Consider the following 26,490-nt stretch of genomic DNA (forward strand, 5'->3'; position numbering starts at 1 on the left):
GGGAGCTATTGTCTTTTCTGTTTTACCTCTGTCCATTTGAATTTGAACTTTGGTAGAACTTGCAAAGTGCAGTATCTCAAATATTCCACAGGGTGTCATGGTATGGTTGTTTGTTCTCAGGAACACTGTCTAGTGGGAGGTAATTTGAGCCACGCCTCATCCAGTATTTAAAGGGCTGGTTCATTTTGATTACAGTCAAGAATTATTTACCGAGGATCTACTATGTGCGAGCTCCATGATAAGAAATGTAGCTGCTAGTGATATCATGCAAATCCTTTTCTTCACTTTGCATTTGGCATTTTGGCCAAGAGAATATTTACCAACACAGTGAGTTTGCTTGAGTTTGTTTGAATTCACTTGCTGTGTAGCTTCATGCCACTCAGGAATGAATCTCAAATGAAGGAATCAGGTTCTGAAACTACTCAACTGCCCAGCTAGACTCTGGCTCTCTTCCCTCTATCATCTGGTGGGAGTAGACCACTAAGGTAGTAGTGCAGGAAGCAGGCTGAGAGTTACTGCTCTAAAGACTTCTGGTGCAGCCATGAGGAAACTGAAGCAGTGCTGGGGCCTCAGTTGGACAGTTTGAGTATGAATTCCCCCATCACCACTAGTTATCTGGGTCACCTTACCAAGTTTCTTTGCTTCTTTTCATTTTAAATCCATGATGGGATTTTGAAGAGCAAATTAATCCATTTCTTAAAAGTGTTTGGTGGTTTCCAGTTCTGGGATAAGATAGCATAAACTCACATTTCCCTTCTTTGTAAATACAACTTAATTTAGATTGCTTAGAAATAATTCAACAATCATAAAAGGACTCTGAAAGTTGGGATAGAAGAAGGATTGGTTAGGGGCCTCAGGAATTGAATACCATGATGAGTTCCCTGGGTTTTATTCTTGTTTTTCATATATCCCTGCCTGGGATTTGGAGAGCCCTGCAACCCTGAACTGCCAAGAGAAAATAGATGAAAAGAAGGAAGGATGAAGGATGAGAGAAAGAGATTAGAAGGGAGGAAGGGATGAAGAGAAGGAAATGCCTGTTCTCTCTGGCCAAAGGACTGGGAAAGGGAAGTCCCACCTGGGACTTAGCACCAGCCCATTCTGCCCGCAATGGCATTGCTAGCAGAGTCCCAGAGTACCAACATGTTCCCCATCTCACACCTGCCAGCAGTGGCAGGCTCAAGCTGCCCACAGCAGCTTCATCAGTGGAGTCAGGGCAGGTCAACCTATTCCCAGCTTTCAAGCCCCTGGTACCAGAGAGCTGTCCTGCCCCTTGTAGCAATGTCAGCAAGCCATGGAGGTCACCCGGAACCCACATGCTAAACTGAAACAAGGTGACTGCTTGCTAAAGTGGAAGATATAAATAGGAAAACAAAATAAAACAAATCTAACATATATCCAAAATGTCCAGGATATAATAGAATATTACTCCTCATACCAAGAGCCAGAAAAGGCACAATTTGAATGAGAGAAAACAACTAATGCCAACACTAAGATGAATCAAATATTGGAATTATCTGACAAAAAATTTTTAAAAATTATCATAAAATTGATTGAACAAGTAATTATAAATTTCTTTGAAAAAATGGAAAGCCTTACTGGAAGGATTCCATAGTAGAATGGAAATGACAGAATGCAGAATCTGTGAACTTGAGAACAGATTGATAGAACTTAATCTGAACAACAGAGGAAAACTATACTGGAAAATAAATAAACAGATCTCAGGGAACTGTGATTATATAACAAAAGATCTACCATATCATCAGAACCCTAGAAAGAGATGAGAAAGAATATGGAACTAAATAAATATTTGAAGAAATAATAGCTGTAAACTTCCCAAATTTGGCAAAAGATATAAACCTCCAGATTTAAAAAGATGAGTGAACCCCAAATGGGATAAGCCCAAAGGTACATGACAAACATCTAAAAATTAAGACAAGAAAAAAAATCTTTAGATAACCAGAGAGAAATTACTCATTTTTTATAGGGGGATGGATATCAACTCAAATGACAGTGGATTTCTCCTCTGAAACCATTGAGGCCAGACACAATTGACATATTTTTAAAGTACAGAAAGAAAATAACTGCCAGCCATAAACTATCTGGTAAAACTATCCATCACAAATGAAGAGAGAAATAAAGACATTTTTAGACAAGGGAAAACCAAGAGTGTTTGTCACTAGCCGTTCTACTCTTGAACAATGGCTAAAAGAAAGTCTAAACAGAAAGGAAATGATAACAGCAGGATTTGAACTTCAGAAAAAAGAAAGATTGTCCATCTCTGATTGACTTATTTCACTCAGCATAATAACCTCCAGTTCCATCCATGTCCAAGCAACAATCATCATATGATTTCGCTCATACATGGAATATAAGAAATAGTGAAAGGGATTATAGGGAAAGAGGGGAATTGAGTGGGAAAAATTAGAGGAAACAAACCATGAGAGATTCCTAACTCTGGGAAACAAAGGAAAGGGGAGGTGGATGGGAGGTTGGGGTAAATGGGTGATGGGCACTGAGGAGGGCACCTGATGGGATGAGCAGTGGGTGTTATACTATATGCTGGCAAGTTGAATTTAAATTAAAAAAAAAATTGAAAAAAAAATAGAGAGTGGAATGAATGGAAAAATACGGATAAATATATTGAACTCTTCATTCTCATAATTTTTACAAATCATATTTGACAGTTGAAAATATTATAGCAATATCTGTTGTACTCATGTATGTAGAGGAAATAATGAGGCAATTGGATTTAAAAGGTGGGGAAGGTAAAATGACCTTAAGTAAGTGAAATTTTGGTACTCCACTTGAAATGGAAAAACATTTATATCAGTAAGTTATGACATGTTTCATATGTAAATTGTACCACATACAGCAGTTGCTAAGAAAATATACAAAACTCTATATGCAAAAATTGTATAAGTAAATGAAGACAGATTCCTAAATATATATCCAGTAACCTTCAGGAAGACAAAAAAGAAATGAAGGAAATGAACATAAAACAAATAATAAAATGGCAGGTTTAAGCCCTAATATATCAGTAATTACTTTATGTAAATGGTCAAAATATACCAATTAAGAGAGATTATGCAGGTGGATCCAAAAAACCCAAAAAACCCATGACACAATTGTATGCTGTCTATAGGAAATTCACCTCAAACATAATGACATTGTAGGTTGAAAATAATAGAACAGAAAAAGATATATCATGTTAACTTTTTTTTTTTTAGAGAGAGCAATAGAGAAAATGTGAGGGGGGGGAGGTGCAAAAGGAGAGGGAGAGAGAGAATCTTAAGCAAGATGCATACCTAGTACAGAGCCCAACAGAGGACTTGATCTCATAACCCTGAGATTTCACAACCTGAGCCAAAATCAAGACTTGAATGCTTAACTAACTGAGCCACCCAGGTGCTCCTAACATTAATTTTTCAAAAGGAGAAATGGTTACATTAATACCAAATTAAAGGGACATCTGGGTGGCTCAGTGGTTGAGTGTCGGCCTTTGGCTCAGGGCATGATCCTGGAGTCTCGGGATCAATACCTATATCAGGCTTCTATGGAGCCTGCTTCTCCCTCTGCCTGTGTCTCTGCCTTTCTCTCTCTTTCTATGTCTCTCATGAATAAATAAAAATAAATAAACAAACAAATAAATAAAATCTAAAAAAAACAGATTAACTTCAGAGCAAAGAAAATTACTAGGAACAGTAGGAGACATTACATAATAAAGGAAATAATTTGCCAAGAAGACATAGTGATCTTCAAGGTGTATGTACCAAACAAAATATATGAAATAAAAACTGATAGAACTGAAAAGAGAAATACACAAATTCAGAATTATAGTTGGGGACTTCCATACTTCACTATCAGCAATTGATAAAATTAAAGACAGAAAATTAGCAAAGATACAAACTGAATAGCTCTATCAACTAATAAAAGCTAATTGATATTTATAGAAGACTCTACCCAACAACTGTGAACTGTATGTTCTTTTCAAGTGCACATGTGACATTGATTAAGATAGAGCATATTCCGGGTTGTAAAATAAACCTGAACTATTTGAAAGAATTGAATACATACAGTATGTTCTATCACCATCATGGAATCCAACTAGAATTCAATAATAGAAGGATACGAGAATCTACAAGTAATCCATGGTTCAAAGATGCTAAGTAGGGGTGCCTGGCTGGCTCAGTTGATAAATTATATGACTCTCAATCTTGAGGTTGTGGGTTCACACCCACATTGGGTGTAGAGATTACCTAAAAAAATTAAAATCTTAAAAAAAATCAACAAAGACACTAAGTATTTGATAATCTAAGCCTCAAAGATGAAGTCAGAAAGGAAAAATATACACATAGCTGAATGAAAATGAAAATACAATATATCAAAAATTTGTGGGATGCAACTAAAATAGTGCTGAAGGGAAATTTATGTGATTAAATGGCTACATTAGAAAAGAGGAAATGTTGCAAATGAATAATCAAAGTTTCTACCTCAATAAACCAGAAAAAGAACAAAATAAACCCAATGGAAATATAAGGAAGAATAATAGTAAAGCAGAAATCAATAAAATTGAAAACATGGAAACAAAAAAAAATTAATTAAAGCTGCTGCTTTGAAAAAATCAGTAAAATTGGTAAACCTCCAGCACCACTGACAAATATGAAAGAGAGAGGATGAAAATCACGAATATCAGAAATGAAGCAAGAGATATCATTACATATTTCATAGCCCTTAAAAAATTGATAGAGGAGGGGCACCTGGGTGGCTCAGTTGGTTAAGCATCCAACTTTTGGTTTTGGCTCAGGACAAACTATCAAAACAACCAAGATGAAATACATAACCTGAATAATCTTATAACTGTTAGATAAATTGAACTTTTAATTTAAATGATCCTACAAGAGATGTTTCTAGGCCCAGATAGCTTCACTGGAGAATTTTACAAAACAGTTAAAGAATTAACACCAATTATACTCAATTTCTTCCTGAAATTGAGAAGAGAGAATATTTTTCAACTAATTTATGAGGATAGTATTACCTTGATACCTGAAACAAAATAATACAATAAAAAAAGCAAAATCCCCCACCACTTAAACCACAGCCCACTATGTCTCATGAACTTAAATAAAAACCCCTCAACAAAATATTAGAAAATCAAATGCAAAAATTTAAACCCCTTAACAAAATATTAGAAAATTAAATGCAAAAATTTATTAAAAGAATAATATATCATGACAAAGTGGGATTTGTCTCAGTTGTACAAGGCTGGTTCAACATTTAAAAATCAATCATTGAAAAAAATCAATCATTGTAATCCACGATATATGAACAGAATAAAAAATAAAAAATGTAAAAATATAATCATATTAATATAGAAAAAGCATTTTATAAAATTCAACACTCATTTATGATTAAAAACTCTAAACACGTTAGGAATAGAGGGGAACCATCTCAGCTTGATAAGGAACATATACAAAAAAACCACAGCTCACATCTGTCTTTTATTATTAAAACTAAATATATTTCCCCTAAATTCAGGTAAAAGGCAAGGATGTAACGTAGTACTCTGAAGTTCTCACCACTGTGATAAGAAAACAAAAAACAAAAACCCATCCTTTTTTGCAGATGACATGATTGTCTATATAGAAAATTGCAGAGTATATTTAAAAGGAAAAAAAAACTCCTAGAGTTGATAAGTGATTTCAGTAAAATCTCAGGATATAAGGTCAACAAACAAAAATTATTACATTTTCATATACTAAAATCTATATGTACAAAATAAAATTAAATAAATTTTAATAATAAATTCTTATATTTATTATTATATATTATTATATGTTTGTTATAAATAATAAATTAATAAATAATAAATTTAAAAATAATAAATTAAATTTCCAAAGAAAATTAAATATTTAGAAATAAATTTACCAAAACATGTACAGGATCTGTATGCTGAAATTTATAAAATGTTAATGAAAGAAATCAAAGAGGATATGGACTGTATTTATGGTTTTGAAAACATATTAAAGGTATTACTTCTTCCCAAATTGAGCTATAGGTTTAATGAAATTCTTTTCAAAACTTCAAGGATTTTTGTTGACATAAACAGGCTTATTACATATTTTTTATGGAAAGGCACAAGTCCTAGATTGGCTAAAACATTCTTGAAAAAGAAAAGGTGATATTAGTCCTTACTATATAGCTACTGTAATCAAGAAAATCTCCTATTATTGGAGTGATAGAGAGGTAGGTCAGTGGGACAGAATTGAGAATCCAGATGTATACCCACACAACAGTGCCTAATTGATATTTGTCAATGGTGCAAAGACATTTCAATGGAGGAAGAATAGATTTTTTAACAAATGGTGTTTGATCAACTGGATATCTAAAGGCAATAAAAATGAACATTGACCCAATCCTCATATCTTATATAAAAATTAGCTCAAAGTAAACCATGGACTCAACTGTAAAACATGAACCTGTAAAGGTATTAGAAAAACTATAGGATAAAATCTTCAGAATCTAAAGCAAAGCAATGAGTTCATTAAAAGCATGATTGGACTTTCTGGGGGATCCCTGGGTGGCTCAGCGGTTTGGCACCTGCCTTCGGCCCAGGGCGTGATCCTGGAGTCCCGGGACTGAGGCCCATGTCGGGCTCCCTGCATGGAACCTGCTTCTCCCTCTGCCTGTGTCTCTGCCACTCTCTCTCTCTCTTTCTCTCTCTGTGTCTCTCATGAATAAATAAATAATATCTTAAAAAAATAAATTGGACTTTCTGCTGTTGAAACATCCTATTAAGAGGATGAAAAGAGGGATCCCTGGGTGGCGCAGTGGTTTGGCGCTTGCCTTTGGCCCAGGGCGCGATCCTGGAGACCCGGGATCGAATCTCACATCGGGCTCCCGGTGCATGGAGCCTGCTTCTCCCTCTGCCTATGTCTCTGCCTCTCTCTCTCTCTCTCTCTCTCTCTCTCTCTCTCTCTGTGACTATCATAAATAAATAAAAATTAAAAAAAATTTTTAAGAGGATGAAAAGACAGGATACAGACTGGGAGAAAGTAATTGTAAACCATATTATCTTATAAGCGATTGGTATCTAGAATACTCTCAAAAGAACTGCAAAATCAACGGTAAAACAAAACCAAAACCAATCCAATTAGAAAATAGCTGAAAGACATGAACAGATAGATATTAACTGTAGAGAATGTGCACAGATGGCAAATAAGCACATGAAAAGATGTTCAACTCATTAACCATTAGGGAAATGCAAAATAAAACTACAATGAGATGTCACTATATATCTATCAGAATTACTAAAACAAGGAGTAATGACAACACTAAGTGTTGGTGGGAATGTAGAAAAACTAGATCATTCCTACATTGCTGGTGGGAATGTAAAATGGTATAGCCACTCTGGAAAACAGTTTGACAGTTGCTTATACAGCTAAAATTGCAAGTTCTTATGACCCAGAAATTTTACTCTGGTGGCATTTATCTCAGCTAAATGAAAATTTATATTCATAGAAAAAACTTACACGTGAATGTTTATAGTAGGCTATTTGTAATAGCCCCAAACCAGAAACAGCTGAAACATCCTTTAACAGGTGAATTGTTAAACAGGCTAGTATATCCATACCATGGACTACTACTTAGTAATAAAAGAGAACAAATTATTGATAAAGATAACAACTTGGACAGGTTTCCAGAGAATCATACTGAGTGGAAAAAACAAACTAACAAACAATGCCAGAAGTTATGTTATATACTGTGTGCCTACTTTTATGTAACATCTATGAAATGACAAAGTTGTAGAATATAGGACAGATTCATTGTTGCCAGGGGTTAGAGATGGGGACAGAGACAGAGAATAGTGGGTGCAATTACAAAAGGACAACACAAGGGATCTTTTGGGAGATGGAATTGTTTTGTATCCTGACTTTGATGGTGGTCACATGAATCTGTACATATAATACAATTGCATAGAACTAAATCAGACACAGACATATACTCACTTCAGTGAGTGCATATAAAAATGGTGACACCTGAATAAGATCAATGGATTGTATGAATATCAATTTCCAGGTTATGATACTGTGCTATAGTTATGTTACTACTAAAGGAAACTGAGTAACAAGAGTAAGGTATCAGTTTATATTGCTTCTTACAAGTGCATGGAAATATCAATTATCTCATTATAAAAAGTTTTTAAAAAAACAAGTATTTAGGGCAGTGCCTGGCTTGTAGTGAAGAGGTCTGGTGTATCCATTACCTAACTTTTTTATAAGCTTAAAGTTAATTTTAATTTTAAGCTGTATAAAAATGGCTACATCAGAAATACTACTTAAAATGTCACACATCCCATTATAATTAATTCTTCAGATTTGGATAAATTTCTCTTGCAGAATTCTTTGTTCAAGGAATCTTTTAAAAGACTACTATGTTTTTGTTATAGATGAAATATATGGGTTTAGTAACCTGAATTCTAGGATGGCCCTCATGACATGGGCCCCCTGGTGTTATGTCAATGTTTAGATACATTTTATGCAAAAGAAAATTTGCAGATGTAATTAAAGTTCATATTCAGTTGACCTTGAGTTAATGAAAAGTGAGATTATACTAATCACCTGAGCATTGTAAATCTGAGTCTAGAGGTCAGAGACAGAAAACTCAGAAAAATTCAAAACATGGGGGAGGGAATTTGACATGTAAGAGGTTCTCTGTTGCTAGTTCTGAAGATGGTTAGGGGCATGTAGAAAGGATCTAAGGCAAGTTCTAGTTGCTGAGAGCAACTGCTGGCCAATAGCCAGTAATGAAATAAGTAATGCCAACAACCTGAATGATCTTGAAAGAGGATCCTAAGTTCAGATGAGAACTCAGCCTGTTTGATCTTTGATGTCAACTTTCTGAGACCATAGGAAGAGAAACCAATTATACCATGCTTGGACTTCTGATCTATAGATTGTGGGGCAATAAATTCATGTTGTTATAACCTGCAAAGTTTGTGGTACTATTTTATGCAGTAATGGAAACCCAATACAAATGGGTTGATTTATTTTATTTTATTTTATTTTATTTTATTTTATTTTATTTTATTTTATTTTATTTTATTTTATTTTTTTAAAACATATTTAAAAAAAAATTTTTTTTTTTAAATTTATGATAGTCACAGAGAGAGAGAGAGAGGCAGAGACATAGGCAGAGGGAGAAGCAGGCTCCATGCACCGGGAGCCCGACGTGGGATTCGATCCCAGATCTCCAGGATCGCGCCCTGGGCCAAAGGCAGGCGCTAAACCGCTGTGCCACCCAGGGATCCCTGATTTAAATATTTGTATTTAAATCCATCGTTTAGTGGATTCTGTATTGGTGGATCAGTTTTGTGTTTTCCTTGGTATTATATAAAGGGTATTTCTGAAGGAGGATTCTGGGAAGATGGAAGAATAGGAGGCACCAGTATTTCATCTCTCCATCTAGACAACAATGGCACTGTCAGAATCTGTCTGATGTAACTATTTTGGACCTCTGGAGTCTATGGAAGGCTTACAACTTCTGGAGGAAGGCTTAGATGGTAAAATGCCATTGATTTTGGACAATATTAGCTCTTAACACAGTGAAAGCTAACCATTTCCCACCCTTTAGTCTAGTGGCAGGCAGCTGAACATGTGTGCCTGGAACAGCCCACACACAGCTTATAGGAGCCAGGGCAAGCAAAAAGAAACCACCTATCAAATATCAAGGATTTGTGTTCTGATCATTGATTGTTGCTTCTCATCTCAGAGGTCAGCAGAGTCAGCAGCCATTGTTGTTGTCCCTCCCACCATTGGTACACATCCCATCTTCCTCTGCTGAACTGACTTCCAGGGACTTGGTGGGCTGGCAGTCCTTTTTCCTCCTCATTCATTTTCTTTTTCTCTTTTGAGAGCCATACATTGAAGATTAGGGCATTCGTGGACAATTATATGTATATAAAGAAAATTAGAAAGTTGTGACACATACCTGGGAAAAGGCATAGGCTCAGAAAGGACCCAAGAAGACCTCATATTTATACCTCAGTCTAATCTTTGCATGGAGATATCCTACAAAAACAATAACAACAACAGTAACAACAAACTCCAAACAATAAAAATGGTAAGAAAAAGTAGCACACCGTGGGAAATGGAGAGAATCTGATTTCCAGAGTTACCACATTATGAGTTTCCACAACAGTTTTCAACAACAAAAATCACAAGGCATTCAGAAAGCTGGACAGTATGATCTGTTCAAAGGAAAAAAATGACAGAAACTGACCCTGAGAAGACTTGATGGCAGATCTATTAGACAAAGATTTTAAAACAATACTCTTAAAGGTGCTCAAAGAATAAATGGGAGATGTGGGAAAAGTAAAGAAAATAATGTATGAGCAAAATGGAAACATCAATGAAAAGGTAGAAAACTCAAATCAAAACAAAATTCTGGAGCTGAAAATTACAATAACTGAAATGAAAAATTCAGTATAAGGAATCAAAGGCAACTTTGAGCAGAGACAAGAAATAATCAATGAACTTGATACAAAAAGAAGTGATTGAAGAAAAATAAAGAGAACCTGAGAGCCCTGTGGGGCATCATCAAGTGGACAAACACACATATTATAAGAGTCCCAGAAAGAGAAGAGAGAGGTGCAAAAAGAATATTTGAGGAAATAATGGTTGATACTTTCCAAATTTAATTATATCCAGGAAGCTCAATAAACTCCCAGAAAGATTAATTCAAAGGTGCCCACACCAAGACCCATTATAATCAAACTTTTGAAATATAGAGACAGATATACATTTGAAAATATCAAGAGAGAAGTGGCTTGTCACTTGTAAGAGATCCTAAATAAGGTGATAAGCAGACTTCTGATCAGAAACTTTGGAGGTCAGAAGGCAATGAGTTGATATAATCAAAGTGCTAAACCAAGAATCCTATAAACAGAAAAACTGTTCTTCAAGAGAGAGGCAAACAATAAAAGACTCTTAACTATATGAAGAAACAAAGTGAGAGTTGCTGGAGGGGAGGTGTGTGGGGAGACGGGGTAACTGGCTGATGGGCATTAAGGAGGACACTTGATGTAATAAGCACTGGGTGTTATTTATAACTGATGAATCACTAAATTCTACCCTGGAAACTAATAATACACTATAAGTTAATTAAATTGAATTTGAACAAAAATTTTTTTTAAAAGTGAGGGAAGGGGCAGCCCCGCTGGCGCAGTGGTTTGGCGATGCCTGCAGCCCGGGATATGATCCTGGGGACCAGGGATCTAGTCCCATGTCGGGCCCCCTGTGTGGAGCCTACTTCTCCCTCTGTCCGTGCCTCTGCCTCTCTCTCTGTCTCTCTCTGTCTCTCTCTGTGTCTCTATGAATAAATAAGTAAAATCTTAAAAAAAAAAGTGGGGGAAAAATTAAGATACTCTCCCAAAAAACAAAAGTTTAGGAATTTGTTACCATTATAGCTGCCTTACAAGAAATGCTCAAGGAAGTCGTGCAGGTTGAAATGAAAGGACACTAGATGGTAACTTAAAGCCTTGTGAAGAAATAAATATCTCAATAAAGCTAAGTACATAGGCAATTATAAAAGTATTATTGTAATGATGGTATGTAATTCCACTTTTTGTTTTCTACATGATCTAAGAGACTAATATATTACAAAATTTATTAGTCTAAAAGCTAGTATTGTAACTTTGGTTTGTAACTCCATGTTTCATTTTTTACATAATGTAAGAGACTAATGCCTTTAAAAGAATTATTATTTGTGTTTGGGAATACACAATGTATAAAGATAAAATTTTGTGACATTGGTAACCAAAAGGGGTGAAGATGGAGTTATAGAAGAGCAGAGATTTTTGTATGTTATTGAAGCCAAGCTGATATAAATTCAGTGTTAAAATTAACTGTCATAAATTTAGGATGTTACATGTAATTCCCATGGTAACCAAAAAGAAAATAGCTAGCTGTAGTATATATACACACATACAAAATGATAATAGAATTTAATCATTTCACTACAAAAATATCAGGTAGGTACAAAAGAAGACAGTAATGCAGGAAATGAGGAATAAAAACATTATAAGGTATACAGAAACAAATAGCAAAATGACAGATATAAATCCCTCCCTTTCAGTAATTCCTTTAAATGTAAATGGATTAAACTCTAATTGTAAGAGATTGGCAGAATGAACTAAGAACAAAGAAACAAACACACACCCCTCTAAGCTCTGCACAATGGTCCAACTATATGCAGTCTACAATGGAATGACTTTAGATCCAAAAGACACGAATAGATTGAAAATGAAAGGATGGAGAAATACGTTCTATGCAAGTAGTACCTGAAAGAGACAAAACAGACTTTAAGTCAGAGAAGTTTGTAAGAGACAAAGGCATTATAAATTAATGAAAGTTTCAATACAAGAAGATATGACAATTACAAGCATTTATGAACCTAATGCCAGACCATCAAAATATGTGAAGTAAAAGCTGATAGAACTGAAAGAGGAAGAAGATAGTTTTGCAATAATAGTTGGAGATTTCAGTACTGCACTCTGAATAATAAAACAATCAGAAAGAAATTAAGTAGGGAAACAGAGGACCTAAACAATACAATAAATCAATAAGATCTAACAGACACATTCAGAACACTCTGCCCAACAATGACAGCATGTGCATTTTTCTCAAGTGCACAGAGGACATTCCCCTGGGTAGACCTTATGACAGCTCACAGGTTAAGTCTCAATAGATTTTAAAAGATGGATATTATACAAAGTATCTTCTCCAACCACAAAAGACATGAACAGAAATTTCACAGAGGAAGACATAGACATGGCCAACAAGCACATGAGAAAATGCTCCGCATCATTTGCCATCAGGGAAATACAAATCAAAATCACAATGAGATACCACCTCACACCAGTGAGAATGGGGAAAATTAACAAGACAGGAAACAACAAATGTTGGAGAGGGTGTGGAGAAAGGGGAACCCTCTTGCACTGTGGGTAGGACTGTGAACTGTATAGCTACTCTGGAAAACTGTGTGGAGGTTCCTCAAAGAGTTAAAAATAGAACTACCCTACGACCCAGCAATTGCACTGCTGGGGATTTACCCCAAAGGTACAGATGCAGTGAAACGGCAGGACACCTGCACCCCAATGTTTATAGCAGCAATGTCCACAGTAGCCAAACTGTGGAAGGAACCCCCATGTCCATTGAAAGATGAATGGATAAAGAAATTGTGGTATATGTATACAATGGAATATTATTCAGCCATTCGAAATGACAAATACCCACCATTTGCTTCAACGTGGATGGAACTGGAGGGTATTATGCTGAGTGAAATCAGAAGAAGGACAAAATTATATGGTCTCATTCATTTGGGGAATATAAAAAATAGTGAAAGGGAATAAAGGGGAAAGGAGAGAAAATGAGTGGGAAATGTCAGAGAGGGTGATAGAACATGAGAGACCCCTAACTCTGGGAAACGAACAAGGGGTGGTGGAAAGGGAGGCGGGTGGGAAGTTGGGGTGACTGAGTGACAGGTACTGAGGGGGGCACTTGACGGCTTGAGCACTGGGTGTTATGCTATATGTGGGCATATGAACTCCAATAAAAAATATATATACAACAAAAAAGATGAGGTTAGATATCAGTAACAGAAAAACTGGAAATTTTGTAAATTTGTGGGAATTAAGCAACACACTTTTAAACAATGAATGGATCAAAACAATTCACAAGAGAAATGAAAAATACTTAAAGGTGAATGAAAACAAAAGTGAAATGTACCAGAACTTAATGGAATATAGAGAAAGCAGTACGAAGGGGAGAATTTACATGTTAAGAGACTATCAGCAGAGTAAAAAGGCAACCCACAGAATTGGAGAAAATATTCATAAATTATATATGTGATAAGGGATTAATATGAAGAATATATAGAGAATTCCTAAAATTCAACAAAAATCAAACAATGTGATTTTAAAATGGGCAAAAGGCTTGAATAGGTATTTCTCTCCAAACGGTATACAGTATATAGATGGCTAAGTAAGCACATGAAAAAGATCACTCAACATCGTTAGTCAGTAGGGAAATGAAAATCAAAACTAAACCATCTTCTACCCATTAGTATCCACTGTAATATTAAAAAAATGGAAAATACCAAGTGTTACATTACCTTACCTGCATACTGGTAGGATCCTGACCCTAAACTGTCTCAGTCCTTTCAGGGATTTGGGGAGGCCCTAAGGAGTGTCTCATAGGTCATAAGTGAGCCTTTTAGCCTCTATTTCCAGTGCCGAAAGTCACTTGAAATCCTTGTCTACCACTGCCCCAGAGCTCATGCCTGAAAGAAGAAATCCTCAGTCCTGTCCAGGGAACTGTCTCCCAGAGTGACAGGGGGTACCTCATCAGTTTGCTTGGAACTACCATGGATCTACAAATATCCGTGTATACAGATATATCTGTGGGTGTGGGTATATGCAAACTAATAGTACACACTCTCCTTGAAGAGCCAGTCCTCTCAGCTGTTGGCTTCTTTTATATAATGAGTATCATTCTGATATGTAACCATCCATATTCTTGCTCACCCATATATTTATTTATGGTGTTGTGAAACTGCATGAACACTTGTCTGGAATGGAGGAAGCTCTGTTTTGACTGCAGATAATTATGCCTTTTGAGTTCCTGGGTTTTCATTGGAAGGATAGCGAATTTTCTCACAGTTGTAGGTGGGCAAGAATACATTGCATTTTGATGAAGGAGAGGGTTAATTATTTGACTTATAACTTGAGTTTCCAGGATGTTTGTCTGAAGGCAGAAGACATGTCTTATTAAAAAGATACATTGGTGAGAAAAAGAAAAGGAAGAAGGAAGGGATAAAGTAAGAAGGAAGGAAGGCGAAAAGTCCATCTGTTAGTCCAAATCCATTGTAGCCACTGGAAAAATTAGCCAAGTCCCATGTCTTGGCAGTTGAGGGTCACCAGGGTCATTGTCTTTGCATTCAGGGTGATTTTGCTGCTCCTACTACTACCACCTCTGCTGTCACCCTCTAGTCCTCCTCCTCGTGTAGCTGCAACTTCTGTCATTATTTGTATTGTATTCCAGATTTATGCTAAATGAATCAAATAATCCAAAAATTTGTTTAAGTCACACATTGTTAAACATGCATTTGGAATGATTTCCTGCGAAAGCCTGTGTGCAGAATACAAATATTTTGAATGGACTTATCTTAGAGTTGTACTGCCTTTTTCACTTGTCACTTTAAAACCCTTAATATGAATAAATTGTTTGTACAGTGAGCTTTTTTTAATCCTTAGATAAGAAATACATGGTTTGAAAGCAGAGAATAAAAACATGAATGATAATGCACGCAATGCCCAGGAAAGGTCCTTGCTGCTGCTCATGGGCAGGCGTTATAATCAGCTATTTGGCGTGTTTATTTCAGGCTGCAGATAGTGGATAAAAGTGGCTGGTTGGTTGCCAGCACATGACTTAGTTGCTAAATGGAGTGTTTAGTACTTGCTACATTTGATTTATATCACAAGTTCTTCCCATTAACAGTCTACTGATGATAACCTACTTGGCTTTTCATGTGGTTACTTTGAAATAGCCACTTGACAACATTTGGCATATCAGAAAGTTTAATACCGAATAAAGGAGTGACTGAATAACTACATAGGTTCTGCCATATATTGATATGGTGCTTAATGCAGAATGGACACCTAATTAATATGTCTTTTCACTGAATGAATAGATCCTGCATATGTATTTCTCTGATTCACTATATGAAGATTAGATTATGGATTGTTCTGGTCGGAGGAATAGAAATAGGTAGAAATAACAGTGTTTACATGTTTGACAGGCTTATATTGTATGGAAGGAGATGGTCTACTCATCTGTATCACCATTTAAATATGAAGTTGATTACATGGAAGGATGAGGTCTCATCAAAATGATTCTAAGTTAGTGTAACCTCAATGCTGACAATGCCCATAAGCTAAGGTATATTTTTTAACAACAGGTCCTCCTCAGGAATCTTGGCCTTGGATATTTAATAAAATATGCATTGAATATGGTGATCTTTATTTTCAGATTGAAAACTTGCAAGAACAACTTAGGGATAAAGATAAACAACTAACCAATTTGAAAGACAGAGTCAAGTCCTTGCAGACGGATTCCAGTAATACGGATACTGCGCTAGCAACACTTGAAGAGGCTTTGTCAGAAAAGGTGAGCTTGGGCTAAAAAGTGGGGGATTTAGGGAAACATGGTTGGGAGGAGATGATCTAAATGCATTTAAATGTGCCCGCTTTTCTCCATGGGCTTACACTAAACTCCATCCCAGCTGGACCTCCCACTCTCATGTTAACCCTCCTCAGTATACTTGGCACATTGAATAAGCCAGGAGAACCTTGAAATGCAAACCAGATCATATCACATTTGGCCCTGGTTAAAAACTTTAACTAGCTTGTTATTGTTCTTAGGTTGATAAAAACTAAAATCCTTAACCTGACCCTTATGGTCTATCCCTTCATATGATCTGGCTCATATCTGATCAGCTACCTCTCAACCTGTTGGCCTTATTCCTCTCTCCTTCCCATTCTCCCACCTTTTTTCCCTTTCTCCCTCTTATTTTCTCTCCCTCCTTCCCTTTTTCTTCTCTCCTTCCTTTCCTCTACCTTCCCTCTTTTTTCTTCCTCTTTCTTTCTTTCCCAACCTTGTCCTCTGTATTCTAGCTATGCTGGCCTAGCTTTTCTTTTTCTTTCTTTCTTTCTTTCTTTCTTTCTTTCTTTCTTTCTTTCTTTCTTCTTCTTCTTCTTCTTCTTCTTCTTCTTCTTCTTCTTCTTCTTCTTCTTCTTCTTCCTTCCTTCCTTCCTTCCTTCCTTCCTTTCTTTCTTTTTTTCTGATTTTATTTATTCATGAGAGAAAGAGAGAGGCAGAGACATAGACAGAGGGAGAAGCAGGCTCCACGCAGGGAGCCTGATGTGGGATTTGATCCCAGGACTCCAGGATCACGCCCTGGGCTGAAGGCAGTGCTAAACCGCTGAGCCACCCGGGCTGCCCTGGCCTAGATTTTCAAGTCCACCATGTTCCTTCCTGCCTTAGACCTTTTGCATACACTATTACCTAGCCTAGAATGTTCTTTACTTCCTGCAGATTTAATTCCTCTTCTTCTGGGAGTTCAGCTTCCTGAAAAGCTGTATTACACAGGAGTCAAGGAGGTAGATTTTGGAGCTAGAATGCATGTCTCTTATATTTGCCATTATCATAGTCTATAAACTGTAGTAATGAGGTCAAGTGGTAGAAGACCTAGGTAGGAGTCAGTCCCAGCCTTGCCATAAACTAACTGGATGACCTTGGCAAATAACTCTCTTTTCTAGGACTTCAAATTTGTAGAATGGAAAGCATTAGATTAAATGGCCCACAGATTTTTAAAGCCAGTGTATCTTAGAGAAGGCTTCTTTTACTTTGTCAGAATCATCAGGAGGTGCCTGTTGAAAATCTAAATGATTAGGTTCCATCTATACCTACTAAGTCATAACCTTATGGGGCCCTGGGATTCTGAACTTTAGCAAGTTCCTGGAGTGAACATCCAGTCATTGTGGGGTCACTGTAATCCGAGAGCCATTGCACTACATAAAAAAATAGAGATGCTAAAAAGAAGAGCCATAATTTTATGGCTAGATAGAAATTATAACATTATAACTTTAATATTAAATTATAAAGATATAAGATTTTACTTGAAAACTTATAAGAATAAATAAGATGGTTTTTCAGGGAAAATATTCTTTTTTGAATTTTCTAGAATTTATTACCAAAACTCTGTGGTAGGTTTTTTTTTTGTAAAATTTTGAATGAGGGAATATTGGTTCAAAGATTATTAATGATTCTGTATCCTGTTTGCAATATTTGAGTGATGCGATGTCAGTACATTAGTACCTCTCAATTTCCTTCTGCAAGTTTACAGAAGTAAACATGTACCATATAATTTTTCCGTGTCACAGATTCTTGGCAAGATTTTATCTTTTTTTTCCCCTGGCCCTATTAAGATTTGATTTATTCTAGTTTAAATCCCAAAATAATTTCCAAATCTGAAATTACTCCTTTTATGTAAGCACTTCCTTTGAGACTGAGGGGGTGACTGGGAAGGAAGGCTGAGGTCTGTGGGAGTCTGCCGCCCTCATACTCATGCCACCACTTGACAGTTGTATCACATGGGGCAAGCATCTTCTCTTAGTATATTATTTCAAAATATACATTTAAATTAGTTGACCTCTAATTGAAACCACCTTGATAATCCATAATCTCAGGCACATGGAATCTGATTTGGGCAATAGATGAGGAGTGGATTAGATAGATACCTTGAGGGGAGAGGCAGAGAACAAAAATAAGGAAAGTAGGTGTGGTGTGAGACAGTAGGGATTGCTGACAACTGTAACAAGCTGCAGAGTCCTTGACCTGCCTCAAACCATTCAAGTTCAGATTTTAAAATATTATGATGCTCAAGCCAAATATGATGTAGGCTGGCTTTGGCCTGTAGGCTCTTAGTTTTCAAGTCTTATTTGCAATTGACTTTTAGCCTTTCACAGTAATAAAGAATAAAAACAAAACACAAATCAGTTATTTGAAGGCAATTTTCAAAGGGTGCCAAAATTAGAATGTTAATGCATTTGAAAAAGCACAAACAAAAACATTAGATAGGAACGGGCAAGGTTTTTTGTTGTTGTTTTGTTTTTGTGTGTGTGTTTTTTTTTTATCATGTAACAAAGAATAGTAGATTCCTTTTAACTATTCCAGTATCAAACTTTTATATGTATCCAAATAATCTTATCATCTAGGGAGCTTCTTAAAATGTAGTTTCCTGGGTCCCATTTCCTAGTGATTCTGATTCAGTTGCTTTGTGATGGGGCCAAGGAACCTGTGATTTTTAAAAGCATGCCCAATGATTCTGATGAAAGTGGTCAGATAACCACACTTTGAGAAATACTAAACCTATGCTCTTCCATTTTAAAGATGGGAACTGGCCTTAATGAGGTGAAATGACTTGCCCAGAAATGAACATTTTGGACAGATATAGCACCATTCCCCATTTCTGGGTTCTAGGTGGATGTCATGGATAGACCATGGTGCATGTTAACTTCTCAACCCAATGATCCAGGAAGCCACTTCTAATCTGTCTAAGTTGGCCCTTTGTTGGGACTTTGTTGCCTCCCCTGGACTATCCCAAGGCTACTCAGCTCACTGGTGATGGAATGGGATGAAATTCAAACCTTCTGATAATTGTATAATTGTGCTTTTGACAACAACATAATTACCATTAATGGCCCTTCCCTCACAAGTTCCAGTTTTATCCACATTTAATTGAACAGATCCCCTGGAACAAGATATGGTACAAAAATTTAAATGATTAATTAAAAATCATGGACTCATAAGAACATCTAATTACTTGCTGTCATTTGGTTGATGAATAGAACCTATTAGGTACTATTCACCATTCCACTTGAATTATGACCTTCTGGGGAGTGTGTTATTCCTTTTAGTTTCTAGGAATATATATACATATTCACAGTGCAAAGAAATAATGCCACTTAGCAAGTCAAGATTGAGTATGACTTCGTTCTAGGATCGACACACAGAAGCTCAAGAGATGGAACCCGCAGTATTTATAAAACTGGTCTCGCCAAGCCTTGCTGTAGCCACATAGCAGATAAGCAGTTGAGAAAGGCAGATAGCAGAGCCGGAGGCCACTGTAATTCAGTTCCCACTCAGTGATAAAGCACAAATAGATTAGACCTGTGCAGAGCCAGATGAGTGCACAAGAAACATTTGCCAATGCAAATAAGACTAAAACAAGAACACATTGTTGGAATTTCTGCAAGTTAGTTGTTAATCAAGTAGATCATGGCATATTAGGGCCTTTTAACACATGTTTTTGACATCTGGCCCTGCGTGGCTGACAGTTAAATTAGTTTTGTGATTGACAGAGAAATATTTTGTAGTACTGAATCATCAATAACACTTAAAAACATTATAGTGCTTGCTGATTTTTTTTGTCATCGACACCCAGTCAATAGTACAAGTGCTTAGAGTGAATCAGCCTACTTACCAAATGATTCTGGCACCTTCTGGATGTTAACACACATACTTAATTTTATTTCCTTTCTTTTGAAGCTAAGGCAATGCCTATGTTGAATTCTTATTCCTTCCTTCAGCCTTTGTAATTGCCTGTTGTATGCCAGACAGTTTGCCCAGCCCAGGTTAAAAGAGTCACAGGATTTGAGTGCTGCCCTTTGGAAAGCTAGGCTGGGAGGATGGACATGCAGTAAAACCATATGAAGGGGCTGAGTGGGAATAAATGCCACATGATCCAGCCAGAGCAATTCCTGGGAAGTTTCCAAATAGTGAGGTGACATAGTCAGTTTGGGACTTAAAAAAAAAAAGTCACTCCAACAGCTCATGTGATAGAATTGATGGCATGGAGAGGGCCTGGTGGGTAGGTGACCAATTGTGATGTTTTTGCAATGAGTATAGGCATAAAGCAATAAGGGCTCAGTTGCTAAAATTTGTAAAAACCCTTGAGAGACTTCCTGAGCACTGAGGCCATTTTCTCCTTTTGTAGATGGCATAATCATCCAATCACCAGTGTCATGGACAGAGTCAAATAGGACTATAACTAGAATTAAGAGGAAACAAATGTGGGCAATTAGTAGACTGATTTGTTCTGTTTCCACCTCCACTGTTGTAATACTATACTTCATTTTAAAGTATTTTTAACTAATTGCAAAACAATAACGATATTTCTTTTTTTCCTTGAAAGCATTAGATACATAAATTATTGTCATTGGAGTAGAACATTTGCTTCCCTGGGGGATCTTAAATCACAGGCTAAGTGTTCAAACTAACTTCCCTTTGCATCACATACTGTTTTACATTGTCTTATGTATCAGGCCTTGTCTCATACTACATCCTTAAGAGTAGTTATTGCACCAGTATATTTTAATATCGCCATCTGAAGGGAAGTTCAGATATGTGTTGGGAAATTTGAAACAAATTTTATAAATATAACCCAAAATTTACCCCACTGGAATTTTACTTAAAAAGAAGAGGGCTTTTATTTTGATACTAGTAAGTTTCCACATTTTTGGAAAACATGTCTAGCAGAGTAGTGTTTTCATTTTAGCATGTAAGTCAAGGGCAGCAAGGTTCTCAGATCTCCTTAGGTGGCACCATGCATATGTTTATGGCAGTGTGGTCTCATGAATATGACTAAGACTCAGAGAGCCCTGGATGCTAGGGTGTGCCTTTGGTTTATGCACTAGGTCACCTTGGATGAGTTAGCTGGTCTCTGGACCTGGGTTTCCTACTATACTGTTACTAGTAGCACTGGTTCAGAGCTTGGAGTTGTGATGAGGTATAGATGGAGAAGGGCACATTGTAGTGCCTAGCATGTAGTAAGCTCTCAGTAAAGGAAAACTGCTATTTGAACTTTGTCAAATTCAAGCACTCTTTTGGAGTCTCTACTGATTCCCAAGAACCCATTGAAAGAATATGGAGGAAAATGAAAATCTCCAGGCACATTAGAAAATCACTTATCCAGTGAGCTCATTCTTTATTTTGTCTCGATTTTCATTGTGTGTTCAGACCTAAGTCCTAGAGGGCTTATTAGGTCTTGCACCACTTAGATCCCCTTTCTAGCCAGAAAAGAGTCTTCATAAACCAAGGAAGTTTCTTTGATATCAAATGGGAAAGCCAAGCAAAGAGGGTTGAACCAAAAGGTTAGTTCTACTTCTTCTACTTTCCATTAAAGGCTTTATTAAGTCCAGATTCTTGGTGCCTAAACCTCCCCCTTCTGGAACTGCTTTTGGAATTTTCCAAGTACTACCATGAACCACGAACAGCCTCAGAGCTTGAACATTTAGGTTCCTTGCAACACTGTGATGATAACTTTTATTAGTATGCCAAAAGCCATATTGATTGTCTTTCCCAAATGCTCTAATGGGAAAGGACTCTCTTCACAAACCCAAGTTTGACTATCTTGCATGTGTTGACTTGTGTAGAGCATTTCTTACATTTATTGCCTCCCATTTCCTTTTGTATCATGCCTTGGCACACACACTGATGGTTTCTCACTTTTTTTTTTTTTTTTGATGATTGCCTCACAGGAGAGAATAATTGAGCGTTTGAAAGAACAGCGGGAGAGAGATGATCGGGAAAGACTAGAAGAGATAGAATCTTTCCGAAAAGAGAACAAAGATCTGAAAGAGAAGGTCAATGCTTTACAAGCTGAACTGACTGAAAAAGAGGTGAGTTTTGGAAGAACAAATGGACCACACTGATAGTCCTATTTATGGGAGCCTCAAGAGACTAGAGAGTGAGCTTGAGGGGCAGTGTGAAGGCTTTCCCCAAAGCCTTTCCTTGGCAAAGCTGAGTTCAGAGGAAAATATTTACTGTAACTCCCCTCATCAGAATGCCCTATGCTGTCGTCTCTACTCTAATTGCATATGATGCAGCTCCTTGAAAGTCTTCTTGATGTCTTTCACATTTGTGTGGCTTAGAGGATTCTGTATTTTTTCAATGTCCCATGATCTTTTGCTTGGGATAACAACAATATCAATAATAGTAATAACATCGCCACTTCCTGAGGGCCTGTTATATGCTAATAATCCCTTGTGTTGGGTGCTTTACATTCATCTGTGTTTCTCAACCGGATCACTCAATACTTCAAGGTTTGAGGAAATGGTACCATACAGGACACAAAGTATAGGTTAAATTTGGCTTCTGGAATATTGATTTTACATTATGATAAATAATTTAAAACAATATTTTCATGCTAGAGCAAACATGGATGTAGAATACAAATCCTACATGCATTTTTAAAGTAAAACAATATACTTTAAAGAAATTTCTTGCTTGGGGATTATGGAAAAGATGGATTGGGCTATATTCCCCACAATCTGAGAGATACCTGTAACTCCTTTAGTTTACTTCGGGATACTTTGATGGAGAAGTTTGAGAAGCAGTAGCGCATATTATTTTGTTCAATCTCCAAAACTCTGAGATATGTGTTATTGTCTACAACGGGCCCCTTCATACATATTTTTGTCCATAGGAAATGTCCATCTCCTTTAGGCTGTTACAGATTTTTTCCTCCTATTGGGCTGTATCACTGCATTGTTGTTCATTTTCCAGTTCCAGATTATTACCTCAACCCTTGGGTTTTAATTTGTATAGAATAATTCTATACAAATTAAAGCACTGTCTAAATGAGGAATCCAAGAGGGGGAGAATTGATGAATAATAGAAACAAAATGCATATTCCCTAAAATGTAAACACACTATTTTTTTTTACAGAGGAGATTATTTCTTTGATATGAAACTAAGGAATGTAAATCTTCTTCCTACAATTTTGCTGTTAACTCTAACTTGGGGGATCTGTAATTACTGTAGTTGGTATGTGACAGAAGGCATGCTTTGACCTTACTTGCAATTTGAATAATTGATTGCAAGTGTTTTTCATGAATTTTACCTTAAAACCTATCTGTCTGTCTGTCTATCTATCCATCTATCTATCCATCTACACTTGTAATTGAAATGCGATCTTGATGGCATTGTGGAGCATAGCTTTAAATGAAAATAATTTTGTAAACAATGCCTACATTATATGATTTCAGACAGGCATTTCAGCAAACATTTATTGTTCCTGTATAGTAATATGTCTGCTCTGCTGTTGGGATGGGTGTGTCAGTCAAGGTTCTACCGGAAAAACAGAACTATATTAAGAAATTTAACCATATTAAGAAATTTATTGCAAGGAATTGATTTACATAGGGGGTACTGGCTAGGCAAGTCTGAAGTTCATAGAGTAGGCCATCAGGAAGGGCAGGCTGGAAACACTCCAGACAGGAATGATATAGTAGTCCACAGGTGGATTTCTTCCTTCTCAGGGAAACCTCAGTCCTGCTCTTAAGGCCTTTCAACTGATAGCATCAGGCCCACCCAGATTTGGAGAATAATATCCTTTAAAATCAACTGGTGGTAGGTGTTAGTTACATCTACAAAATACCTCAAGAGCAACACTAGATTAATATTTGATGAATAACTGGGGACTATAGCCTAGCTAAGTTGACACATAAAGCTATCAGACCTTGCTATTTATTTATTTATTTATTTATTTATTTATTTATCTTTCTTTCTTTCTTTCTTTCTTCTTTCTTTCTTTCTTTCTTTCTTTCTTTCTTTCTTTCTTTCTTTTTTTTTTTGGTATTTTTTTAATTGGAGTTCAATTTGCCAACATACAACATAACATCCAGTGCTCATCCCATGAAGTCCCCCCTCAGTGCCCGTCACCCAGTCACCCTGTCCCCCCACCTACCTCCTCTTCCACCACCTCTTGTTTGTTTCCCAGAGTTAGGAGTCTCTCATGTTCAATCACCCTCACTGATATTTCCCACTCATTTTCTCTCCTTTCCCCTTTAATCCCTTTCACTATTTTTTTATATTCCCTGAATGAATGAGACCATATAATGTTTGTCCTCCTCCGATTGACTTACTTCACTCAGCATAATAGACTCCAGTTCTATCCATGTTGAAGCAAATGGTGGGTATTCATTGTTCCTAATGGCTGAGTAATATTCCATTGTATATGTAGACCACATCTTCTTTATCCATTCATCTTTCGATGGATGCTAAGGCTCCTTCCACAGTTTGGCTATTGTGGACATTGCTGCTATAAACATTGGGGTGCAGGTGTCTCAGTCTTTCACTGCATTTGTATCTTTGGGGTAAATCCCCAGCAGTGCAATTGCTGGAGACCTGGCAATTTAAAATGTACAAAGAAAAACAACATATAATTGTTGTCAGCTTATAATTTAGTTGGGGTGATAATCACCTTCATCATGACAAAAATGCCTGGATTGTAAGGTCCTTTATTATTTCTGTGGGAATGGTATGATAAAGAGCATTGAAACTGGAGTCAGAGTTCTGGGTTTGAGACCTGTATCTTCCTTTAGTAGGTTAGGAACCTTGGAGAAGACAGTTCATGTGAGCCTCAGTTTCTTGACCTGAAAAATGAGAGTGGCCACCCTATCCTTCAGAGGGTTATTTAGAGCTGGGTAGTTTGCATCAACAAGGTTATTTCAGGGCCCAGGAAGTAGCCCAGACATATATCAGTTAACATCATCTACTGAGTGGCCACTGTCTACTTAGTGTCTTTCTAGGTGCTGCAAATGGATATAAAGGAAACTTAAAAGGTCTGATTTTGGGTATTACCTGAATATTTTAGTTACATTGTTAGATGTTGCTAATCAGTTCATATTTGATGATAGACCTTGCTTTCCTAGCTAAGCAAAATTATGTTTCATGATATATACACAGATTTAGTCCCTTATTTTTTGAAATTCAGGCTATCCAGGAGAGCTCTTGGTTTCTGAGCATGATTGATAAGTGGAACAATTTAGGCAAACCCATGTCTGAGTTGGGAAGATTCATTATATCTGTTGAATTTGGATTTACAAAGGACTGGGATGTAAAATCTACTCTAAATTTTAAAATAACTTTGTCCTTTATTAACTAAATAGAAGAAATAACTAAAATAGAAGATATTTAAAAAATCATTGGTTATTTTTATGTTAAAGACATGGAATTTGATAAAAACTTAACAGGATGCTTCTTTTATACTTGGTTTGCCCTTTGGGGAGAAAGCATTAAAGTCAGTGTTTTCTTTCATATTTGTCTTAGAGTCTGCACAACTTGACAGCAATAAATGTAAATGGAAGGTTCAGGGTATCTATTTTGTCATGACATGTAAAGACCACCTTGGGACTTACATCATTAGCATGACTTTGAGATGTGAAACATGCATTTACTGACCACACCATTTGGTCACATTTGATTCTACTGCAATTAGATCCTGCTCAGTTCTGCAAGCTGGCCAATTTTAATTTCCTGGCCAGAGCCTGCTATTGTTACCTTAGTAAGACTATATTTACCCTTTCTGTCTAATGCATACTTTATTACTATGCAGAGAATCAGTGTATTCAAATTGAAGACAGTAGAAATTGCAGTGTTTTACTTACTAGTGTTCTTTCTTTTCAGTCTAGTTTAATTGACCTCAAGGAACATGCATCTTCATTAGCCTCAGCAGGGCTGAAAAGGGACTCCAAATTAAAATCTCTAGAAATAGCCATTGAACAAAAGAAAGAAGAATGTAGCAAATTGGAAGCACAGTTGAAAAAGGTAAGTGAAGTCCAAGAAAAAAATGCTCATTTTACAACGAATTTATAAAATGGAAAAGGAAGAGATATTTTGCAGAGAAACAAACCCCTTATCTTTTGCTGTCTGCTGATAAGAGAATTAGGCACTCTTAACTTACAAAGTCTGCATCGAATTGGCCGGTGAACCTGAAAAAATATCTTAGGTTTCCTGTCTGAAAAAAACTTGCAAAATAGATGAAAATAGTAGTGGAAGTAAAAAAATATAAAAATAAACTGTTATTCTC

General features: G+C 36.5%; 1 protein-coding gene across 36 annotated transcripts in view; it reads left to right on the top strand.

Moving 5' to 3' along the window:
• Positions 1-26,490, top strand: part of ERC2 (ELKS/RAB6-interacting/CAST family member 2) — a 906,155-nt gene that overhangs the window by 410,186 nt on the left and 469,479 nt on the right. For all 36 annotated transcript variants that reach the window (XR_011994371.1, XR_011994367.1, XR_011994370.1 and 33 more), the window contains 3 exons: positions 16,086-16,223; positions 22,157-22,297; positions 26,088-26,228. Coding sequence is in view for 21 of the 36 variants with exons in the window: in XM_072720744.1 (XP_072576845.1) it covers positions 16,086-16,223; positions 22,157-22,297; positions 26,088-26,228 (420 nt within the window). In the remaining 15 variants the exon portion in view is untranslated. The remainder of the gene's footprint in view (positions 1-16,085; positions 16,224-22,156; positions 22,298-26,087; positions 26,229-26,490) is intronic.

This window comes from Vulpes vulpes, chromosome 9 (genome assembly GCF_048418805.1).
Source record: "Vulpes vulpes isolate BD-2025 chromosome 9, VulVul3, whole genome shotgun sequence".
NCBI classification, from domain to species: Eukaryota; Metazoa; Chordata; class Mammalia; order Carnivora; family Canidae; genus Vulpes; species Vulpes vulpes.